The following is a 23,006-nucleotide window of genomic DNA, read 5'->3' on the forward strand; positions in this document are numbered from 1 at the left end:
GCGAATACAAAGTGATTTTACACAAAGTTTGGGCTAGGTGAACTAGAAAGGTCAAAGGCCGATTTTACCCCTTTTTATATACAAATAAGAAATTGTTGTTACAGTCCATAGGGCTTTTCGCTAACTCGATGGCTTTTCGCCAAAAAACTAGTGTCGGCCATTTTTTAAACAAACAAGTTAGGTTAGTAATATAAATAATATAGATAATTAAAAGAAAACATACCAAAGAAAGTCATTTGGTTATTGAAAAAAATAAAATATCACAATTAGCAAATCAATTTTTTTATTCTATCAATGTTAAAATTTGTACCTCTAACAAACGAAGCGATATTGTTGTGATATACGCTCTAAATCATTTAAAGACAAAACATATATTATTTTATAAATTTTCTAACGTCTTTATTAGTTTATAAGCAATGGTATTTCTTTATTAAATAAAAAATATTTGGTTGATTTACCGAAAGTACTAGTTGATTATAGTTATAGCCGCAAATGTCAAACAAGGAACAAAAAAAATCGATTTAGCAGTCTTGGCATGTTTTTATAATGTATGACGTATGTGCTTCCAATATTATAAAAAAAATAAGGCTTTATAAAAGTAAATTTTGATTATATTATGTTAAGAATTCTGCAAGTTTTGATTTATATAAAACAAGAATGAGTAAATATTTGTTTCTTTGTTTGACATTTGCAGTTAATTATTAGAAATTTGTTTGGCAATTGCGCTTTGATAGATTAGGCAATCGTCAAACCAGCAGTTGCCAGATGTTTGCAATTATCTCGAACGAGACAAATATTTACTTGTTATTGTTTCATATAAATTAAAAATTGCAGAATTCATAAAATAGTATAATCAAAATGTACTTTTTAAAAGATTTATCTCTTTATATTTGAAGCATACAATGCGTTATAAAAACAGCCAACACTACCAAACCCAAATATTTAATTACATGGTTGACACTTTTAGTTGTCCAAAATTTATGTAGGGGAGAGTAGTACAATGAAACAAAAAAAGTTTTTGAGTTCAAAAAATTTCAAATTATTTGCTGTAGTAAATGCCTTAATCACACTTATGAGGTTTTTCCCCAGTATGTGTTCGCATATGACTTTTAAAATTACCTTGGTGAGAAAACCGCTTAAGACAAATTTCACACTCGTAAGGTTTTTCCCCGGTATGTGTCCGCAAATGCATTTTCATATTACTTGCACTAGTAAATGTCTTAAAGCAAGTATCACACTTGTAAGGTTTTTCCGCAGTATGTATTCGCGAATGTATTTTCAAATAATTTGCTGTAGTAAATGCCTTCAAGCAAATTTCACACGCGTAAGGTTTTTCCCCAGTGTGTATTCGCAAATGTACTTTCAAATAATTTGCTGTAGTAAATGCCTTCATGCAAATTTCACATTTATAAAGGTTTTCCCCAGTATGTATTCGCAAATGTGTTTTACAACTATCTGCGGTAGTAAATGTTTTAAAGCAAATTTCGCACTTATAAGCTTTTTCCCCAGTATGTATTCGCAAATGTGTTTTAAAATTACTTGCTCCAGTAAATGTCTTAAAGCAAACTTCACACTTGTAGGGGTTTTCTCCAGTATGCGCTTGCAAATGAAATTTGAAATAATCTGCTGAACTAAAAGTTTTAAAGCAAATTTCACACTTGTAAAGTTTTTCCCCTGTATGTGTTCGCAAATGCATTTTTAAGTTTTTTGCGGTAGTAAATGTCTTAAAGCAAATTTTACACTTATTATGATTTTCCCCAGTATGAATTTTTTTATGCGTTGTCAAATTGCTTTTCTGAGAAAACTGCCTAAGACAAATTTCACATTTGTAAAGTTGAATCTCAAATTTTACACTTTTGTTTAATATAGTTTCTTCAGCATGTTGACTTATTTGTTGTTGTTTGTGGTATGGATGTTTAGGTGATGTTTTTTTAGTTTCCATTTTATTGCTGGTGTGGGGAAAACCTAAAATATAAAACGAACTATAACAATTTGTTTTTTTTTACTGTAAGGAAAAATGTGGGCAGAAACTCAACAACGGGAATAAAAACGCATAAGTCCAAAGATATATATATATATATATATATATATATATATATATATATATATATATATATATATATATATAATAGAATATTCTTTATTAATCCCATCAGATCACATTGTGATATAGGACAAGTCATATAGTAAATAAAGCATGATCAACAAGTTATATAGGACAATTACATAAAACAAAATCAATAAAATATAAAAGAAAGATATGCGATATAGAGCGTCTCTGAACCCGTCGGTCCTCATTCCTTGTAGTCTTTTATTAAGTCAAAATAATCATTTAGGTTGTAAATGCATAATTGGATCAAGCATGCTTTTAATTTATTTTTGAATATTATTTTCATTTCTTATATTAAGTGGCAAACAATTGTAAAATTTAGATCCTGCAAAATCAGGGCTAGTTTCAAAGATAGTTGTGGAGTGTTTACACACGCTTATCAACCTCTCGTGTCTTGTCGGGTAATTATGAAAGTCAGAGTTGAGGGTAAAATTTTGAAATTTAGTTTTGACGTGAATAATACACTTATAAATATATAAAGCATGAAAAGTCAACAGTCTGTGTTCAATAAAATATTTACCACATGATTGTCTATTATCAATATTGAATATCAATCTAAGAATTCTCTTTTGAGTTATAAAAACTCTAGAAGAGTTTCTACAGTTTCCCCAAAAGACAACATTATAGGCCATATATGAATAAACCAATGCATAATACACACTTATCAATTGATTGGTGTTAAATAGAGTTTTCAACTGAAGGATCTCATATTAATCCTTATTCATTGTTTTACAGACTTTAGTGACATTTTCATCCCATTTCATATTACTTTCTAGAATGCTACCAAGAAATAGTGTTGTATCACTAAAGGGTATTTCCTCAGAACTGACTGTGATTTTATAACCATGGGATGGCTTACAGCGCGAGTAGAACTGCATACAAATAGTTTTCTTTGCATTTACCATTAAAGAGTTCCTTTTACACCAGGTTGTAAATTCCTGTGCTACTAAGTTCATTTTTGAAATGAGTTCGACTTCAGTTGACTCGTAAACTACAATTGTTGAATCATCTGCATAACGAACTGTATGGTCTGCAGTTAAAAAAATTTTCAAATCATTGACATATAAAAGAAATATTAAGGGTCCCAATACGGAGCCTTGCGGTACACCTTGATCAAGATTAAAAATAGATGACTTCTTATTATCGACTTTTACTAGGAATTTACGATGTTGTAAGTATGACCTTAACCAGTTCAAGAAATGACCCCGAAAACCAAGGGCTTCTAATTTATACAGTATAATTTCAATGTCAATAGAGTCAAAAGCCTTAGTTAAGTCAAAAAAAGTGCACCCACATACCTTTTTCGATCCAAAGCAGCGTGGATATAATTAAATAATGAAATAGAAGCACTCACTCTCTGTAGATTTATTAGGAAGAAACCCATGCTGGCATTTATTTAAAATATCATATTTATTTAGAAAATTTAACATTTTACTGTAAATACACTTTTCGATAATCTTAGAGAGTACACTTGTTACGGTGATTGGCCTGTAATTATCAACCAAACATGGATCTCCCTTTTTGAAAATTGGACTAACTACTCCCGTTTTAAGGTCACTTGGAAACTTGCCATCCTTGACAGATAGGTTGATGATGTGAGACAGAACAGGAGATATATATGAAGAAATGTATTTAATTATTTTAGTGGGGATTTGATCAATACCTATTGAGCTGGTATAGTTTAAGGAAGATATAGCATTTTCAATATCAAATGGTGAGACCTCAGAAAAAAAGAATGTGTTGTTAATTATCATAGTTGTGAAATCGTTAAAGGTATAGTTATTGAAATGTTTTAATAATGTGCGTTTGACTGATGTACAAATATTCTCACCAAATTTGTTTGCTATGTGTTCTGGATATATCAATAATTTATTATTGTCAGTAATGCTCCACTCAAAATTGTTTTTATTTTTACCCGTTTAACGATTCACAGTTTTCCATATCTCCTTCCTTCTTTTATTATTATTTTGATTATGTAGATAACTTTGATATGAGGCTTTTTTATATCCTTTACCTTACGGTTAAAGTTGGCATTTTGTATTTTATAGTTATACATTAAATCTGGATTACCATTAACATTTGCTAGCCAAAATAAATCCTTCAGCTTTTTACTAAGCTGAAGAATTTCAGTATTGACCCATTTTCTGTTGGTATTAGTAGTTATGCGTTTTGATATTAAAGGACATGTTGTATTTGAATATGTATAAACATTTTCGAAATTCTGAAACTCAAATTATCAAAGTGCAATATGTATCAATGTTTTGTATCGATCGAGTGATTAACGATTCATTAAGGAAACGAAGAGTGTCGCATTTAGTATTGTGCATCATACTAGATGTGAATTTTGAGATATCGTCAGAGGTTAATCTGTGAAAGTTAAATTGTGCTTACTTACTAATATCAATTGCAGTAAGTATAAGGCGCTACCCTAGCCTATGTTAGAGCATGTAATTATATATTGTTTTTGTTATCACAAGATCAAGAATTTGAGTTTTAGTGTCTGAATAGTGATCAAAATGATGGGTTACAGGATACAATAATCAAAAGAATGTTAAAATCTAATCAAGGTGAGGATACTTTAGCATTAGAAACTGAGACACCCAGGTGGTCAAGACGTCCTACTACAACGACCAAGCTGACATGGCAAGAAATAATTAACTTTCCAGAGATGACTGAAAGGGACCCAAAAATTTTTTTTTTTTTCAGGAACCTATCAGTTAGGTCAAGCGATTTGCTATTTGGCTGAGTTGATGGATGATAGTAATAACATCAATTTGAAGTATATTACAATGAAACTAAATATTATTAAAGTACTGATACGATCCAGGCATATAAGCAGTAAGACCTATAAATGTTACATTGATATATATATTTACATTGATATTTATATGACATACATTATACATTTTAAAGTAGACGACTTTAAATGATATTGTCAATATTGTTGAGTTGCGCTCCTGGGACGACTTTACGTATAAGATAGTTCATTCGATTACATGAAATCAACTTTAACTTGAGAATATCCGTCAGAAAAGATCATAGCATGTAATTCGTCTTTAAAAAGACAAATACATGCCATGATGACAATAAAATTCTCCTGTTAGTGATTCCATATTAAATTATGAGGGACAAAAAATAAATTATGAACGATTTCCGAAGTGGAAATTGAAACATAAAATAAACATACTTTAACCTTTAATTGTGGCTTATTCCCATTTAAATAGTAATTACTATACATGTGTCAGTTTTGACATCAAATGCATAAAAGTTCACATACAACAGACAATTGGAAATTTATTAAGAAATATTAAAACCTATGCAAAACTACAACTAGGAATATCTTGCCTCTCACTCCTTAAAAAAAATTTGACACATGTTTATGATTTCTCTAAAGTGTACTTTCTAATGCTTTATCAAATTGCCTGACTGAGAAGACTGCTTAAGACAAATTTCACACTTGTAAGGTTTTTCCCCAGTATGTGCTTTCAAATGCTGTTTAGTGTACATTTTCCACTGTGTACTTTCTTATGATTTATCAAATTGTTTTGCTGAGAAAACTGTTTAAGGCAAATTTCACACTTGTAAGGATTTTCTCCAGTGTGTACTTTCTTATGTTTTATCAAATTGCTTGAGTGAGAAAACTGCTTAGGACAAATTTCACACTTGTAACGTTTTTCACCAGTATGTATCCTAGAATGCTTTTTCAAATTATCTGCTGCAGTAAATGTGTTAAAGCAAATTTCACACTTGTAAGGTTTTTCCCCAGTATGTGCTCGCAAGTGATTTTTTAAATTATTGGCTGCAGTAAAACTCTTAATGCAAATATCACACTTGTAACATTTGTCTCCAGTATGTACTTTCTTATGCGTTTTCAAATTACTTTGCTGAGAAAACTTCGAAAGGCAAATTTCACACTTGTAAGGTTTTTCCCCAGTATGCACTTTTAAATGCTTTTTCATATTACTTACTACAGTAAATTGCTTACAGCAAATTTCACAGCTATAAGGTTTTTCCCCAGTATGTGTTCGCAAATGAATTTTCAATTTATTTGCTGTAGAAAATGTCTTAAAGCAAATTTCACACTTGTAAGGTTTCTCCCCAGTATGTGCGCGAAAATGTATTTTTAAATTATGTGCTGCAGTAAATGTCTTAAAGCAAATTTCACATGTGTAAGGTTTTTGTCCCATCTGAACTTTTATACTTTTGTTTAATATAGTTTCTTCAGCATGTTGACTTATATTTTGTTCTTTGTGGTATGACCATTTAGGTGACATTTTTTTAGTTTCCATTTTATTGTTGATTTGGGGAATACCTAAAATACAAACCAAACTAAAAAATTTGTTTTTTACTGCAATGAATCAATAAGAAATAACTATAGCAATAAACAATCTAAAACAAGCAAGTTCCCCTTTTGGTATTTCCATTCTATTTTTATTGGGAATAAGCTAATGTTTCCTATTTTGTGAATGAGAAATAAACAATGCTGTTAACAACAATTTGTAACTAAAGTCCAGATTATAAACATTTTTTTTTTCTTATAATTTATGATTTTTATTATTAATGCTTATTTTGGAATTTTACAAAAGTTTGGTACCTGGGCAAACATTTGCCCGGTCTATATTCTTTGGTATTAGCGTCTATATTCTTTCCTTTGGTATTAGTACATATCAAAAATAAATCTGTCAAGTTTTGACATCAAGTTCATAAACATTCACACACAACAGACAATTGAAATAAAACTATTAGATCAGTAATCTATCATTAAGCACATACAATGTTGAGCACACAGTCAAATACATATGTTTAATGTTTAATTTAGTGTCTCACCTGAATCATTGTCTTGTGTTTCCTTTTTAACATCTTTTATATCTACTTCTGTGGATAACTCACTCTGCATATATCGTACGTCTTCACTACTAAATCCATGATCATATTCCTCAAGTTCTTTCTTAATTTCTACCTTAATATCCATTATTATAGTCATGTGCCAACTCTTATTATTTTAAAGAAAGAATCATCTTTAATGACATAACACATAACCCAACTTTACAATTACAAACAGAAGCACAGCAGAGTACATAAGCCCTCTAGTAAGGTAAGTCCCATCTAAAGTTTTGGCAGAGGTTCTAGCGCCAAATGCGGACGGGCCGAAACTAATTTTATTTGGCTACAAATTTAAAACGTAGGCTCTGTATTTTAGGCGGCAAAATTCAAAAAGTATGCTTTTAATGGAAAATAAACCTAGCCATAAAATAAGAAATACAAAAGAAGAACATGTAACTACAAGTGAATTAAGATCAGAACAGAATGCGACAATCAATTCCAATAATAAAGAAAACATAACCGCGATGGCATTAGAAATAGTACTTAATACAACTTAAAAATAGAAAAGCCACAGGATACGTAGTTGAAAATAACTCCAGGCTAATATGTTCGTTTGTTGTTATAAATTCCTATGAATTGATCACAACATGAAATCAAACATTCGATAGCTCTCCAACTGCTAATAATCTGTTTTGCTGCTTTTGCTCCCAAAACGTCTATTTGATATTAAGACAAAATTCAAAATGAGTCGCTGTAACCTCTTTGCTCATTCTTTACTCTCTTCAGTGGTCAGAAATAATCGTCTATCGGGTGTATTTCGATTGGGGTATTTTATTGCATAACGCCTTACGACTGCTGCACTATATCCTTGACATTCACCTACGATATTCCCGATAGTTTATTGAAATCATAATTTAATCTGATCCAACTTACCCAAAAGTTAAATGCATATCTGCCATTTCCCGAAATGTGTAGGCCATTGTAATATCAAAATTTTTAATATTAATCTTACTCACACAATAAATGATAGCTTCAAATTATTTACTATTATTGATAAAACTGTTTGTAATTATTGTATCCGTAGAAACTAATTGTAATTTTATGGCCAACTAGGAAAGAACTAGTTTTTCGAAAAAGTGAGAAGAGGCAAAAAGTTTTAAAAATAATTTGTTAAACTAATGATACCACAAAATTCATTTGATTTGAACGTACTCAAAAGTTTGGGGGGATTTAGGGCTGCACAATCCCCTTAGATTTTGTTGTTTCTTTTTATGAAAAATGCTTTCAGAACAAGAAAGTAGCGTGTCCATTTTTATTACAAAATATCAAGTAGTTTAGGAGATAATGAAAAAAACAATTTTTATTTTGTAACTTCAAAGGGATGTAACATTTTTTGTGTATACTTTTGTTAAGGTAAGTTGGATTCAACCAATTTATTTTTGTCTCCGGAATGCGTGACTTAATTTATGACATACCTTTTTGAAACACCCTGTATATTGTTTAAAATCTAGTTAATGTAAATTATTATTGAGGTATTAAAACGATCTCTCTAGAACTTTATACACTCACAGGTTAATATTAACTAATACTCAAAAATTTTTAAATTACTTTATTTCTATGAATACAGGAATTCAATGAATTTAAATATTTGTCATAAAATAATTTTATGTATGATTCCTTATAGTGATTAATGTTTTTCTAACAACTAAAGCTGGTTTTGAATAAACTAAATTCTGTTCTACCCCAAATTATCACTCCCGCACTTCACTTCTTATTCATTTTAATTAAAGTAATTAATATAACTCGTTAGCCATACTAGTTTTTCATTTTAAATAAAAAAAAAGCTGTTCGGCCATATGTCGAGACCCGAATAAAACTGAATAAAAATTTTTAAATTTGGACAAGCTGAATATGCATTCAATTAATTGTTTAAACAATTTTTAAACATGTATTTTCAAATTTGGTTCTGTGAAACCGCTTAAAACAAATTTCACACTTGTAAGGCTTTCCCCAGTATGTGCTCGCAAATGTAATTTCATAGTACTACTAATGCTATTTCCCATTGTGTACTTTCTTATGCCTATTCAAATTGCTTTGCTGAGAAAACTCCTTAAAGCAAATTTGACACTTGAAATCCTTTTCTCCAGTGTGTAATTTGTTATGCTTTATCAAATTGCTTTTCTGAGAAAACTGCTTAAGACAAATTTCACACTTGTAAAGTTTTTTTACTGTGTGCACATTTTTGTGCGTTATCAAATCGCTTTTCTGAGAAAACTGCTTAAAACAAATTTGACACTTGTGATCCTTTTCTACAGTGTGTACTTTCTCATGATTTATCAAATTGCTCTGCTGACGAAACTGCTTAAGACAAATTACACACTTGTACGGTTTTTCCCCAGTATGTGTTCGCAAATGCCTTTTCAAATTATCTGATGCATTAAATCGCTGAAAGCAAATTTCACACTTGTAAGGTTTTTCTCCAGTATGTTTGCGCAAATGAATTTTGAAATTATTTGCTATAGCAAATGTCTTAAAGCAAGTTTCACACTTGTACGGTTTTTCCCCAGTATGTGTTCGCAAATGCCTTTTCAAATTATCTGATGCATTAAATCGCTGAAAGCAAATTTCACACTTGTAAGGTTTTTCCCCAGTATGTTTGCGCAAATGAATTTTGAAATTATTTGCTATAGTAAATGTCTTAAAGCAAGTTTCACACTTGTACGGTTTTTCCCCAGTATGTGTTCGCAAATGCCTTTTCAAATTATCTGATCCATTAAATCGCTTAAAGCAAATTTCACACTTGTAAGGTTTTTCCCCAGTATGTGTGCGTAAATGAGTTTTCAAATTATATGCTATAGTAAATGTTTTAAAGCAAGTTTCACACTTGTAAGGTTTTTCCCCAGTATGTGTCCGCAAATGCCTTTTCAAGTTTTCTGCTGTAACAAATGACTTAAAGCAAATTTCACACTCATAAGGTTTTTCCCCAGTATGTAATCGCAAATGTATTTTCAAACTATCTGCTGAAACAAATGTCTTAAAGCAAATTTCACACTGGTAAGATTTTTTCCCAGTATGATTTCGAACATGAATTTTCAAATAATATGCTGCAGTAAATGTCTTAAAGCAAGTTTCACACTTGTAAGGTTTTTCTCCAGTATGTGAATGTAAATGCCTTTTTAAGTTATCTGCTGTAATAAATGTTTTAAAGCAAATTTCACACTTGTAAGGTTTTTCCCCAGTATGTGTTCGAACATGAATTTTCAAACTATCTGCTGTAATAAATGTCTTAAAGCAAATTTCACACTTGTAAGGTTTTTCCCCAGTATGTGTTCGAACATGAATTTTCAAATAATATGCTGTAGTAAATGTCTTAAAACAAATTTCACACTTGTGTGATTTTTGTCCAATCTGACCTTTTACTCTTTTGCTTAATATGGTTTCTTCAGCGTGTTGACTTAGTTGGTATGAATGTGTAGGTGATGTTTTTTCAGTTTCCGTTTTATAGTCGATTTGGTGAAAACCTAAAACATAAACCAAACTAAAAAAATTGTTTTTTACTGCAAGGAAAAATTAGTGCAAAAATTCAACAACAGGAATAAAAACAAATAAATATAGTAATAAACAATGTAAAACAACCAAGTTTTAAGTAGTTATATATTATGGTCTAATGCGGGCTTTACATCATCATCATTGATGCTACAGTCCTATAAAAGAGCCTCGACCTTCCCAAGTCTATTACGCCAGTCAGTTCTATCCATTGCCAACTGTTGCTAGTTTGCTGTGTCTATTTTTCTACCATCCTCATCTACACCATCCCTCCATCTGAGTTTTGGCCTACCCCTACTTCTACTTCCCACAGGTTGTCACATAAGGATTCTTCTAGGAGGGTTGTTCTGTTGTGATCTTGCCAGATGTCCTGCCCATCTTACTCTTCCGATTTTTATAAGGGACACTACGTCTTTACCACGGAAGATATGTTTATATCTGTGATATGTCTCGTAGTTGTACCTCCTTCTCCAAACACCATTTTCACAGATGCCACCGAATATTCTTCTCAGGATCCTTCGTTCAAATATAAGCAGGAGGTTTACATCTGTCTTGGAAGTGGTCCATGTCTCTGATCCATATGTTAACACTGGTTGTATAAGGGTTTTGTGTGTGCGGACTTTACACCAAAAATAAATTCACGAAGAAGTTAATGAATGTCTGTGTCAATAAATTTGTGAATTTCTTGGACGTAAAAGTTTCTTTGACTTCAAATAAATGTTTATATCAAGTGTCATTATTTCAGTCACAGGTTGTCAGTCAATGGTGTTATTATTGTATGTTATTTATTGTTGTTTGTTTGAATAAAGTTAGATTTGGAATTGGAAATATAATCAGAAAACAATACCGATTTAAAAAGAAAATAGTGATTAAGATTGTAAAACAAAATATGCTGAATTTGGTAAAGAGTAAGAGCTTGAACAAGAGGTAAAAATTAGTGGAAATTACATGTAATTAGTGAAAATTATTGATTTAGACACACAGAAAATCTAGCATTCATTACATACTAAAAATTAACTAAAAGAGGTTTAAATCTTTGTATGTAAGTATATTTAAAAAACCCTTAGAAGGGCTACATCAAAATAACAAACGTTTTCGGAAAAATAATTCCATCATCAGGTTAAAAGCAGGTTAACATGCCTAGTCACCAAATATTAGGGTACAACCCTTTACAAAAATAAAAAATGTACATGTTGTTAAAAATGAATGATGTTTAATATTTTATTAGATTTAACTTCAGGCAACATATAACCATGCCTCAAGTGAGTACCAGCGTCCGGAGGGTAGACCTCTTCTAACGGACTTCAGCTGGTAACTTCAGCCTATTGAAAATCGGCCTACCACTCTCATTCGTCAGACTTATCTATTCATATGTCTCTCATCGTCAAGTTACAGTGAAGGAACGGAGTCATTCCTCCGATTCTTTTACTCCCACCGCAGGAGTACCTCAGGGTTCTGTGTTAGCTCCAATACTATACATCATATATACAACAGTGACTTCCCTAACCCTCGATACACAAGAACAACCACTTTGATCTACGCAGACGACACAGCTCGCATAACAACTGTGCAGGATGTTGATTCAACACTTGGGTTTGCTCGAAATCACCTTAACCTGGTCCACAGGTGGTGTCGGAGATGGAGAGTAACACCCAACCCAGACAAAACACAAATGATTCTCTTCAGACATCCAAAGCAAAGCCAATCTATCACACCCATAAGTTCTGCAAGGCACAATCTAAGACTTTGGGGGACCAACTACAGCTCCGTGACCGGATCGAGTACCTCGGTGTAGTGTTTACTCAAACACTGAACTGGGCGGTCGATCTGGATAAAGCCTGTAATAAGACCAGGAGCCGACTCGGACTACTCAATGCTCTTTGTGGTAAATTCAGAAGAACATAGACACTATCACTCAGACACACATAAAAAACCTTTATCAGGCCAGTCATCGAGTATAGATTCAATATCTATACTATGTTGCCCGACCACAACATAAAAAGATTGCTTGCGTTGTAGAGGAGAATCCTGCATAGAGCAAACTACAAGCGACACGATTACCGATCCGCCCTAATACATCACCTGTCGAATATCCAGCTTATCAATGAGAGGCTTCCCTCTCTGAGCAGGAGTTACACAATGAACACCATCTAGGGCCAAAACCTCAGAGCTAAAAACATTCTGAAAACTACCTGCTCATCCATCAGCAATGTATTCAGAAGAAGATCTAAATCCAAACTTCCTTTCCTACGCACTTTACTGGCACTCACCAGCAACGAACTCCCCTCTACTATCGCCGTCGCCATCAACGTTAAATGCTCACTTCGCGCTTGCTCTAGACAGGGGGAGGATCGGTTTACACAGTTACCAATTTACCAATTCATAAACTCAGTAAATTCAAATTCACATATATACTAATTATTTTTTAGATCAAAAAAATTCTGCAAAGAACCGTTTCGCCATTACCTTTCACCTCTGATTGTCCAGGCGCTCCTCCGACGACCAGGTCACCACAACACAAACACCAGGGATCCCACAAACACTCCAGTGCCAATACCAAACAGAAAAAAACAAACCACGTGCTGAAGAGGCAAAGCCTAAAACAGGACAACAAAAGCATCCAAAACGAAGACATCAAACAAACCACAAAACAAACAATGGGTCAGGTAACTTATTAACCTCTATTTGATTTCACAATTTTAAAAAATATTTGTCCTAAAAAGAAAAAATGAGTTCTGTACCTTAAAGAATTAAACTGTATTAATTATATATTAATATATATTAATTAATATAGAAATTGTATAGTTGTACATAAATTGGTATTTATAATGAAAAGTTTTGAATGAAAAGTAATGCATATATACTCCCATTATTCACGATTATTCTTCCTTTTGATGTGACAACGTCTTAAATTAGGTTGTGGCTCGGAGTCATTCATGAAAAAGTGTAACGCCCGCTCACGTCTGTTAGTGAGTCACCGAACGAGAGAGAGGCCCGCCGGACCGGCGAATGCCTTGCGTCTCTCTCCCACTCAAACATGATCGGTCCGCTGCGCGCGCAGCACTAGAGAATTAGGCGCGTTGAATCGGTGCGTGCTTCCGTGCTTGTGTCTCTGTCTTTCTCGAGCGTTCTTCGCGTTCAAGACACATTACAGCAGAAACACTTCCTTTCATTTCATATTTCTCCTATCATCGTCCTATCCTCAACAAAATCACTCAAATAGAAATTAGTTAAGTTTAAGTTTACATGTACAATGTTTTAGTAGACAAAATATATTTCTATAGTTAAAATTTGTGCAATTCTTATTTTCATTCAATTCCTTGTTCCTATTGTGCAATTTAATAATATTCATATCAATAAATATTCTTCCGAGAAAAAGACGTTGTCACGTAAAATCTTCGCCCGTAAAACCGACTTTACAGGCAACCGATTTTTTTTCAATGAAAGATGTCTGCAACAGTAATTTTATTTGAGCTATTAATTAGATGTGGTAGGAATTTCTGTGTTTTATGTTTCCAACAATGAATCTGTCAAAATATTACCAAGCTAAGCGAACAGACTATAAAAATAATTATTTATAACTGAAGTCTAGAAATATTTTATTCTTCTTATGATTAACAATCTTTAGTAAAAATGCTTATTTTGCAACTGTTTTGTATATGGACAAAAATTTATTGATGGCAGTAGTAATAAATATAATATATCTGACAAAGTTTTGACATCAAGTCCATATTAAATTCACATATTACAGATAATTGGAAATAAAACTATTAGATCATTAAACCTTAATCATATAAAATGTTGAGCAGACAGTCAAACACATTGTACATAACCACTAACCGAAGCAGAATCCATTGACATAAATTTTAATTTTGTAGAGGTCCTACCCCCTTATTACACAATAAAATTATACAAGAATGATGTTAGACATACTATTGCAGATTATATTGTATTTATTATGTTTAAAATTAAAGTCACATTTTCCAATTACTCTGATACGGACTTATGAAGGACATAATAAAATATTAGAAGTTATTCAAAACTGCAACTAGGAAATTCATCTCTATATTTGGCTCTACATTTTCATGCTTAATTTAGTGTCTCACCTGAATCATCTTCCTGTTCTTCCTTTTTAACATCTATTATATCTACTTCTGTAGATAACCCATTCTCCATATATCCTATGTCTGCACTATTAAATCCATTATCATATTCTTCAAGTTCTCTCTTAATTTCCATCTTAATATCCATTATATTTTCACTCATTGAATTGGCTGCTATTTCTTTCTCCAAACTCTTCAGATGCAGTTCATTCACAGAACTGATTGGCTTATTATCTACAATTTACAATTAATGGTGATTTTGTAGACAAGGCTTTTTGAAACACTCATGTATATTTAGAGATGTATTTTGAATCAATTTATGCTCCAATTTTGGTGAAAATATTATTGGTACGTAATTAGCTCACTTTCTCACTTTTTATCTCCAATAAAATGAACACTGAATATTTAGAATTTTTTTAAATTTGAAAAAAATATAATAACTCGAACTTGAACCAAAATGATTATCAGAATTTTGAGGTTAAAATGTTAAGTGAACTTTACCCACTTTAACCTTTACCATCCCTTTACCAAGCAAATTGACAATGTCAAATTTTTACAATTTGAAAATGAATATGTGATGTGATCTGGACCGATGAAGTTAGCAACAAATGAGGGACAGATTTGTATTTGGCAGTGTTGCCATATCACGAAAGAGCATGCGATATAATATTAATTAATGTTAGAGCCACCTGCAAGCCCAAAGGCGTCTGATCTTTTTCTTCTTACTGCTGTAATCTGTATGCAGTTGTTGCCGGCGTGTTATTATTAAAAGTTGGGAAGTCATTGCAATCAACGATTTATTTTCCATTATAATGGTTTAAAAATCTAATAGTTGATACCTATACTGTGTCTAATATCTCTATGACCATAAACAAAAAGAAAAATCAAGAAAATCTCACTCATTGTCACTCATATCATAAGTCATAACTTATCATGCAGTGTAAACACGATTTTTTAAAACATCATAGAAACGAGGAATCATAACAAATCTCATATGATATTGTCATATGATAAAATCATGTAAAAAGTAGACTTTACACTACATGATTTTATCATATGACAATATCATATGAGATTTGTTATGATTTCTCGTTTCTATGATGTTTTAAAAAATCGTGTTTACACTGCATGATAAGTTATGACTTATGATATGAGTGACAATGAGTGAGGTTTTCTTGATTTTTCTTTTTGTTTATGGTCATAGAGACATTAGACACAGTATAGGTATCAACTATTAGATTTTGAAACCATTATAATGGAAAATAAATCGTTGATTGCATTGGCTTCCCGACTTTTAATAATAACACGCCGGCAACAACTGCGTACAGATTACAGCAGTAAGAAGAAAAAGATCAGACACCTTTGGGCTTGCAGGTGGCTCTTACGAAAAAATTGTGGACAGGGTATATCAAATTTATTGTTGATATTATACCAAATTAAAAATAATTAATAAAAAAACTAAACTAAAAGTATGACTAAGAAGACTATAAAACACTAAACTAAGAATAAAATAAACTAAATAAATAATAAAAGAAAAATACGATACAATAGCACACATTAGATAATAAATAAATAAAGAATGTTGTCTCTTGGTAAGAGGTATGTCGCTGAATTGACATAAGAATAAGGCGCGATATTCAAATATGTTAATGTTACCCGTATTATTACCGAAAATCATATGATTTTATCATGCGGAATAGGCACCGTCCTATTCTCCTGTGACAAGCTATGACGAGCCGCATGACAGTGCTTATGACAAAATCATATGACAAATCACACAGTGTAAACATGTAAATTTCACTTAATGACCAAATCATATGACAAATCACATGATAAATCATGTAGTGTAAAGTGTGTATAATGTAAAGTCTACTTTACTATAAAATACATATAATAATAGGACATGACAACACAGTCAAACATCAAAAATTTGTTCTATGAACTTAAATTGACGGCTCAATTATAGCTATCTTCAATGGGACCAAATGTGAAAATCGTCCTAATAATATAATAAAAATGTATTTTTTAAAGCTTCTCTATTTGTAATTGAAGCCTACAACATATACATTATAAAGACATGACAACACAGCCAAACGTCAAAAATGTGTTCTGTGAATTTAATTGACAGCTCAATTATAGCTAACTTCACTGGGACTAAATACTAAATGTGAAAGACGTCCCAGGTTTTGATATTTTGTAATTTTGTATGATCTTTTCATAATTTTCGAATCTTTTTTGGAATTTTGATGGTGGATGGTTGCCTCGTGTTTGAAGAGATTGCTGGATTTATCCTACAAAATTCAAGTAAGCGCCTTACTAACATTTTCTTTGTGATCCTATTCCTTTAACATATTTCCTAATCTTTTATATAGTCAAACCACATCTAAACGTTTTGGTAGATTTAAATTTAGTTAACATTCGCCATTATGGAGAACGAAATTCCTCTTGACTAGCCACCAGATCCGGACCCTAATATAAGTAAAAATCTGTCTCAAAACAATGCAATAGAAAATACCCTTTGAGGTCTTTGTTCAGGGTAAAATAGTAATGTGGGTAACTATCATATCCTAAGTAAGTGTTTGAAAAAGATTGCTAAGTTTGATAGAAAGGAAAAAATAGAGTTGGGGTAGTATTCAAGGACAGACAATCTGCCAATTCCTTTATCCTTAGGAAGGACTGAGAAGAATTAGGTTATGAGGTTTTCATTCCCACTCATCTTATTTCTTGTAAAGGTTTTGTCAGATGGGTTTTTATATCTTTGTCAGAAGAGGAAATTAAAGTGTTATCTGCTACTAATCTACCCTTTTGTAAAGTTATCTCTACTTATCATGGGTGATTTAAATTGTAATCATAGAGCATGGGGAAGCTCAAGAGATAGTGTTAATGGCAGAAATATTTTGCAAACTGCAGAAGAGCTCCAGTTAATTTTTCTTAATGATGGTTCTCCAACAAGATTGGTTTGTCCTGGTGGCAGCAAATCAGTAGTTGACTTATCATTGGCTTCGATAGATGTGACACCTAAAATTAGTGGATGGACTACCATTCCAGATACAGGATCTAGTGATCATTTTCCCATTCTATGCCATGTCGACATCCCAACCCAGGACTTAGATTTCAAAAAGGCTGATTGGTTTTCTTTCCATAAAAAACTTGAGTATATTTTCTTATCGTTTCCAATTGAGGACAATGAAAATTTTATCAATTATATATCATCAGTGGCAGACACATCAATTCCTTGGACCTCCTCTCATAATAACAAATATCACATTCCATGGTGGGATGATTCATATGCTCATATAATACAAAAGAGAGTTTCAGCTATTAATACATTCAAAAATTCTCCTAGTGTTGAAAACTATATAAAGGCTAAAAAATTCATAGGGAAAGCTAGAAAATTTCTAAAATTAAAGCGAAAAATAAGCTTTAGATCTTATTGTAGCAAACTAAATAGAAATACTCCCTTTAAAGATATTTGGAATAAAATTAATAAGGTTTCTAGTAGTAAATTGTCTCTTTTATCTCAATTGCTATCTGAGGAGATGAGGCCCAGTAAATTTTAACATCTCTCTTACCTATTTCTGGAGATTTTGAATTACTTTTCAGTCCTCTTGCAGTATTCTGAGAATCACATATGATTTGATGAATATCATAATACTCTTCTTTCTAAAACTGATTCTGCTGTGGGTCCTGATCAGGTTTTATACTCTATGTTAAAAAATTTACTGCATGTTGGATCATTACTCTTAATTCAATTCTTTAATGAATGTATATGGAAGGGACAGGTTCCTATCTCTTGGAAACAAATGGTTATATTACCTATTGTTAAACATGGAAAGGATAAAACTGACTCAGTTAATTATATACCAATTTCTCTTTCATCATGTGTTGGTAAAATGCTGGAAACATTAATTAAAATCTGAATTGAGTGGTTTTTAGAACATATTCATATTTTAAATCCATTGCAACTTGGTTTTAGAAGGGGTAGAGGTTGCATGGAATGCATTTCATTACTAAGTAAATTCTAAAATACTACATGGATTTTCATTGAATCAATTTACTGTAGAACTTTTCCTAGATATTTCAGCAGCTTATGATAGTGTCAACATACTAAAACTGGTCAAATTCATGGTCCAAGAAAAACTACTCAGGGCTTACCTCAGGGCTCCCCTCTAAGTTCAATGTTATTTAATCTTTATTCTCTATTTTTATATGAGATTATTCCCAACGTTTGTAATCTGATAATGCATGCAGATGATTTGGTTATTTTGGTTAGTGGGGCTGATCTACTTAAATTAATTAATTCTTTGAACTTGTTAATGGAAAAGTTGGATCTCTGGTTATTAGAACACAACTTTAATATATCTTACAATAAGTCCTCAGCAATTATATTTTAAAAAGGAAATGGTAAAGTTAATCCTCTGAACATAAGAATTAGAGGTCATGCAATTAAATGGGTGGATACAGTGAAATATTTAGGGGTAGTTATTCAAAAAAACCTAAAGTGGAAATCATATGTGGATTTAATAGAATTAAAAGTAAGTTGTAGCTTGAATGTAATGAGAGCTCTATGTGGAACATATTGGGGTAGTGATCCTAAAACTCTCCAGATAATTCATAATGGTTTGATACAGAGTCATTTAGATTATGGATGTCAATATTATCAGATTGTCCCAAGGCGCTAATCAACAGGTTAGATAAATTACAATATAAGTATTTGTATCATAACAAGATGTATGAGATCTACCCGTATTCATTCATTGTTAGGTGAAAGTGGTCAAATTCCTCTCAAGTACAGATGGGAATGGCTTAATTCTAAATTTCTCCTAAAAAATCTTATTTAAATCAATTACAGATATCAATGCAATCAAATCATAATTACTGGAACAAAAAAGTATTCCCCTCTTACTTTCCATCATGAATGAATTCCAGCATACACCAAATTTATTTTCTAGTGCCTTATTTCCATGTCACAATTTTGAATTAGAATATAAACTAACTTCTATCCCTATTAGGAATGTGCAATCTAATAAAGGTGATGAACATGCATTAATTCAATTTCAAAGAATCTCACTTGACAATCCACTTCACACTATAATCTTTACAGATGGGTCAGTTGATAGTACATGTCAGCAGGATTTGGTGTTTTTTATCCTGACTTTGAATACTCATAACCTAGTATTGCAATTAATCATGCGGTTCAATTTATCTTGGAGAAGGATATCAAAAGGGCCTTAATCTTGTCTAATTCTAAGAGTGCTATCCAAAAGATAGAGAAAAAATCTTACTCAATGGAAACTAAACACCTCTATCATGGCCAAAAGGGGCATTATAGAAGCCAATCAACAGAACATCAGTATTATTCTGGCATGGATTTCAGGGCATTCGGATATTAAAGGCAATTTTGTTGCAGACAAATTCGCAAACATAGGAGGATCACTAAAAATGCCGGCCAAAGTTAAATTGCATTATTCAAACTATTTATTTCCTATTAAAAAGCTAATTTGGACTCGATGGGTACAAGAATGGAATTTAAAAAGATCAAAAGGGTCGTTTTATAGTAAAATAGTCAATAAATGGAACAAATCACCATGATTCAGTCAATTTCCTTATAAAGACAGATGGCATATCACCTTAGGATGAGAACAGGACATTGTTCCATTCATTTATTCCTCATAGGTACTCTGGACAACCCATACTGTGAATGTGGTCAAATTGGATCTCTAAATCATATTATCCTAGAGTGTCCAATAAATGTTTCTCCAAATTTTGAGCTCTACAAAGAATTGGTTAAAACAAAGCTACAAACTCCTATAGAGATTTGCTCTCTCCTATCCAACCTTAATCCTCAAAGACTAAATTTGTTGATTACTTTTCTTAATCTAGCCAAAATCAACCTATAATATATATTCCTTTCTTATATTCTACTATAACATAACCTTACAAATTCCTCTCTTTTTTTTAGACCTGAGTTCTCTGACTATCATTTCTGGTATGTATCCAGCTTGGTTGCTACCCCCAAGCGAGAAAAGTTTTATCCTGTGTTTTATTGTATTTCCTATAGTGTTTGGCCCAAGAAGAAGAAGTTTCAATTAAATATAAAATAATTTCAGTTTAGTGTTATATGGGAATATTTGATTGTCTAGAGCAAGTTGAGAATATCCCCCCTGAATTAGCTGGGCAAATTATCCCCTGGTATATTACCCAATAAAGGAAGAAGCAAAAGAAGATAAAGTAGGTTATGTTTATGTAGTCAGACCATAGATATATTTTGTTTTAAACACTACACTGACTACACTGGTAATTGGTACTAAATACCGCATAACTGTATAATGGAACTGGATATTAAGGTAGAAATTAAGAAAGAACTTGAGGAACATGATAATGGATTTAATAGTACAGACATACAATATATGCAGAGTGAGTTATCCACAGAAGTAGATATAAAAGATGTTAAAAAGGAAACACAAGACAATGATTCAGGTGAGACACTAAATTAAACATGAGAAATGTGACGTCAAATATAAACAAGATACTTTACCTAGTTGCAGTTTTAATTTTCATGCAACTTTAATGTCTCTTGTATGTGAAATTTTTGTTCCTTGATGTCCAAACTTTGACAAATTTATTGTGTATATTACTGCTATCAATATTTTTTTGGAGCAAGCACAAAACATTTGTAAAATAAACATTGTACAATTGTCAGTAAGTAACGCAGAATTCATTGATACAGATTTCATTTCCCTAGAAATCATACCCCCTTAATACACTACTACCCATTTCAAAATTTCTATCACACCTTATTAACAGCTCAAATAAACTTACTATTCAGACTTCTTTCACTGAAAAAGGAAGAATAATCATGAATAATAGGAAGTGTATATTCATTAATAATTATTGTACAGTATAGGTAAAGTTTATGGTCGGTGTGGACCTTACGTGAGATGGAGTGAGCAACATCTGTTTAAAAAGAGAGAGGTATATTAGGTCCGCCCTTTATATCGTCGAAAATGCATTAGTGGAAATAATAAAAGAGGGGAAGTTCAACGTTGCCAAACTTATTGGTTTTATTTGACCTATTGTCTTTTTAGCATTTGAACAATGTTCTAAGATAATCAAATTTGAGCGAATTTATTTAAATGTCAGCTTACTGTGTTTTATTGGAAATATGCCACAATTTTACTTTACAAGAAGTGTAATTTAATATTTTGATTTCCACTTCGGAAATATATTTTATATAAATAAAATTTATTCATGTTTCGTATTTTAAGTACAATTTCCGAATTGGAAATCTAAACATCAAAATAAGCTTATTTTAAAGTCACTTTGTGCCTTATTCGCAATAAAAATAATAAACTGCATTATGACGCCACAATAAAAAAGCTTCATACATAATTATTTGGCAACGTCGCGGTGTTAAAGTAAGGACCTTTTGATTTTAGTACTGTGCTAACGAGTAGAGGTGGGTAGTTGACGTTTTTAGCGTTAACGCAACTGAACCGTTTTCCGTAAACAAGTAACGTTCAATTATTCCACTAGTTGATTGTTTAACAGTAGTTTCAAGTAAAAGAGTACATAAACAAACATAGTGGCTATTATCGTTTATGTTTATATGTATTGAAGTGAAAGAAACTAATGAAGGATATATTTATTATAACTTGAAAAATAAATTAAACAATACAAATAGTAAATCGTACTTAAATTTACATTACATATTATTATTAAATGGCGAATCGGCTAAATTGACATTTAAAAACATAAGTTTTTCCACTTTACTTGTTGTTAACCGTGTTCTTCTTTTGTTTAAAATTAAATCAGATTTTGAACATGTGTTCAAAAGGAACAGATGGCTACAATATTACAATATTTTATGAATACAGTAGTTAAGTTAGGATATATATGGCGTTGGTTTTTCCATTACTGTAATGGACAGTTCCAATTTCCGTTCGAATTTTTTCTGGGTAATATATCATCAGACAAATACATGTCGACTTCTTATGCATCTCTCGATACAGGTGTACGTTTAGATGAGTCATGTCCAATTAATTCGTCAAAAATACACCACTTACGTCATCTTTATCGGTTTTTTTTTCTTGTACGGGTTGATTTTCAATAGTACAATCTTCTTTTTCTTTAATTATAGAAGTAACCAGTTTCTTAACTCTTTCTTTTGTTTTTTTAGCTTCATTTTTATCAGAAAATCCCTGCATTTTAAACCGCGAATCCATAAATGTACATAATGACAATGTGCCACTCTGTTCTATCCCTGTAAATCTTTCTGCTAAACCCGATTTTAGTAATTGTACTAGACCGAAATCAGTCTAGTCAGTTTCGTTAACGATAAAAACGTACATGACTCACTTCTAAAATACATAGCATACCGTTCAACCTGCCTCTTAACTCTGTTTACCGTTGAAGAGGATGTA

General features: G+C 31.8%; 2 protein-coding genes across 3 annotated transcripts; both read right to left on the reverse strand.

The window, feature by feature from the left end:
• Nucleotides 1-549: 549 nt before the first annotated feature.
• LOC140449503 (uncharacterized) lies at nt 550-7,199 on the reverse strand. 2 transcript variants are annotated; one of them, XM_072542697.1, is made up of 3 exons: nt 6,938-7,199; nt 6,079-6,422; nt 1,828-1,965 (listed from the first exon to the last, which is right to left on the reverse strand). In XM_072542697.1, exons 1-3 carry the CDS (start codon nt 7,092-7,094, stop codon nt 1,888-1,890), a joined length of 579 nt encoding a protein of 192 aa, XP_072398798.1. In that variant the 5' UTR covers nt 7,095-7,199; the 3' UTR covers nt 1,828-1,887. The 2 variants fall into 2 exon arrangements, with proteins under 2 accessions (XP_072398797.1, XP_072398798.1); XM_072542696.1 differs by lacking the exon at nt 6,079-6,422 and having other exon boundaries at nt 550-1,965; nt 6,938-7,191.
• Nucleotides 7,200-8,589: 1,390 nt separating this feature from the next.
• On the reverse strand, nt 8,590-18,321 carry LOC140450041 (uncharacterized). Its single transcript, XM_072543465.1, has 4 exons — nt 18,307-18,321; nt 18,156-18,201; nt 14,587-14,817; nt 8,590-10,455 (listed from the first exon to the last, which is right to left on the reverse strand). The coding sequence occupies exons 1-4, from the start codon at nt 18,319-18,321 to the stop codon at nt 8,987-8,989; spliced, it is 1,761 nt and encodes a 586-aa protein (XP_072399566.1). The 3' UTR covers nt 8,590-8,986.
• Nucleotides 18,322-23,006: the final 4,685 nt, after the last annotated feature.

Source organism: Diabrotica undecimpunctata, chromosome 9 (genome assembly GCF_040954645.1).
Source record: "Diabrotica undecimpunctata isolate CICGRU chromosome 9, icDiaUnde3, whole genome shotgun sequence".
In the NCBI taxonomy this organism is placed as follows: domain Eukaryota; kingdom Metazoa; phylum Arthropoda; class Insecta; order Coleoptera; family Chrysomelidae; genus Diabrotica; species Diabrotica undecimpunctata.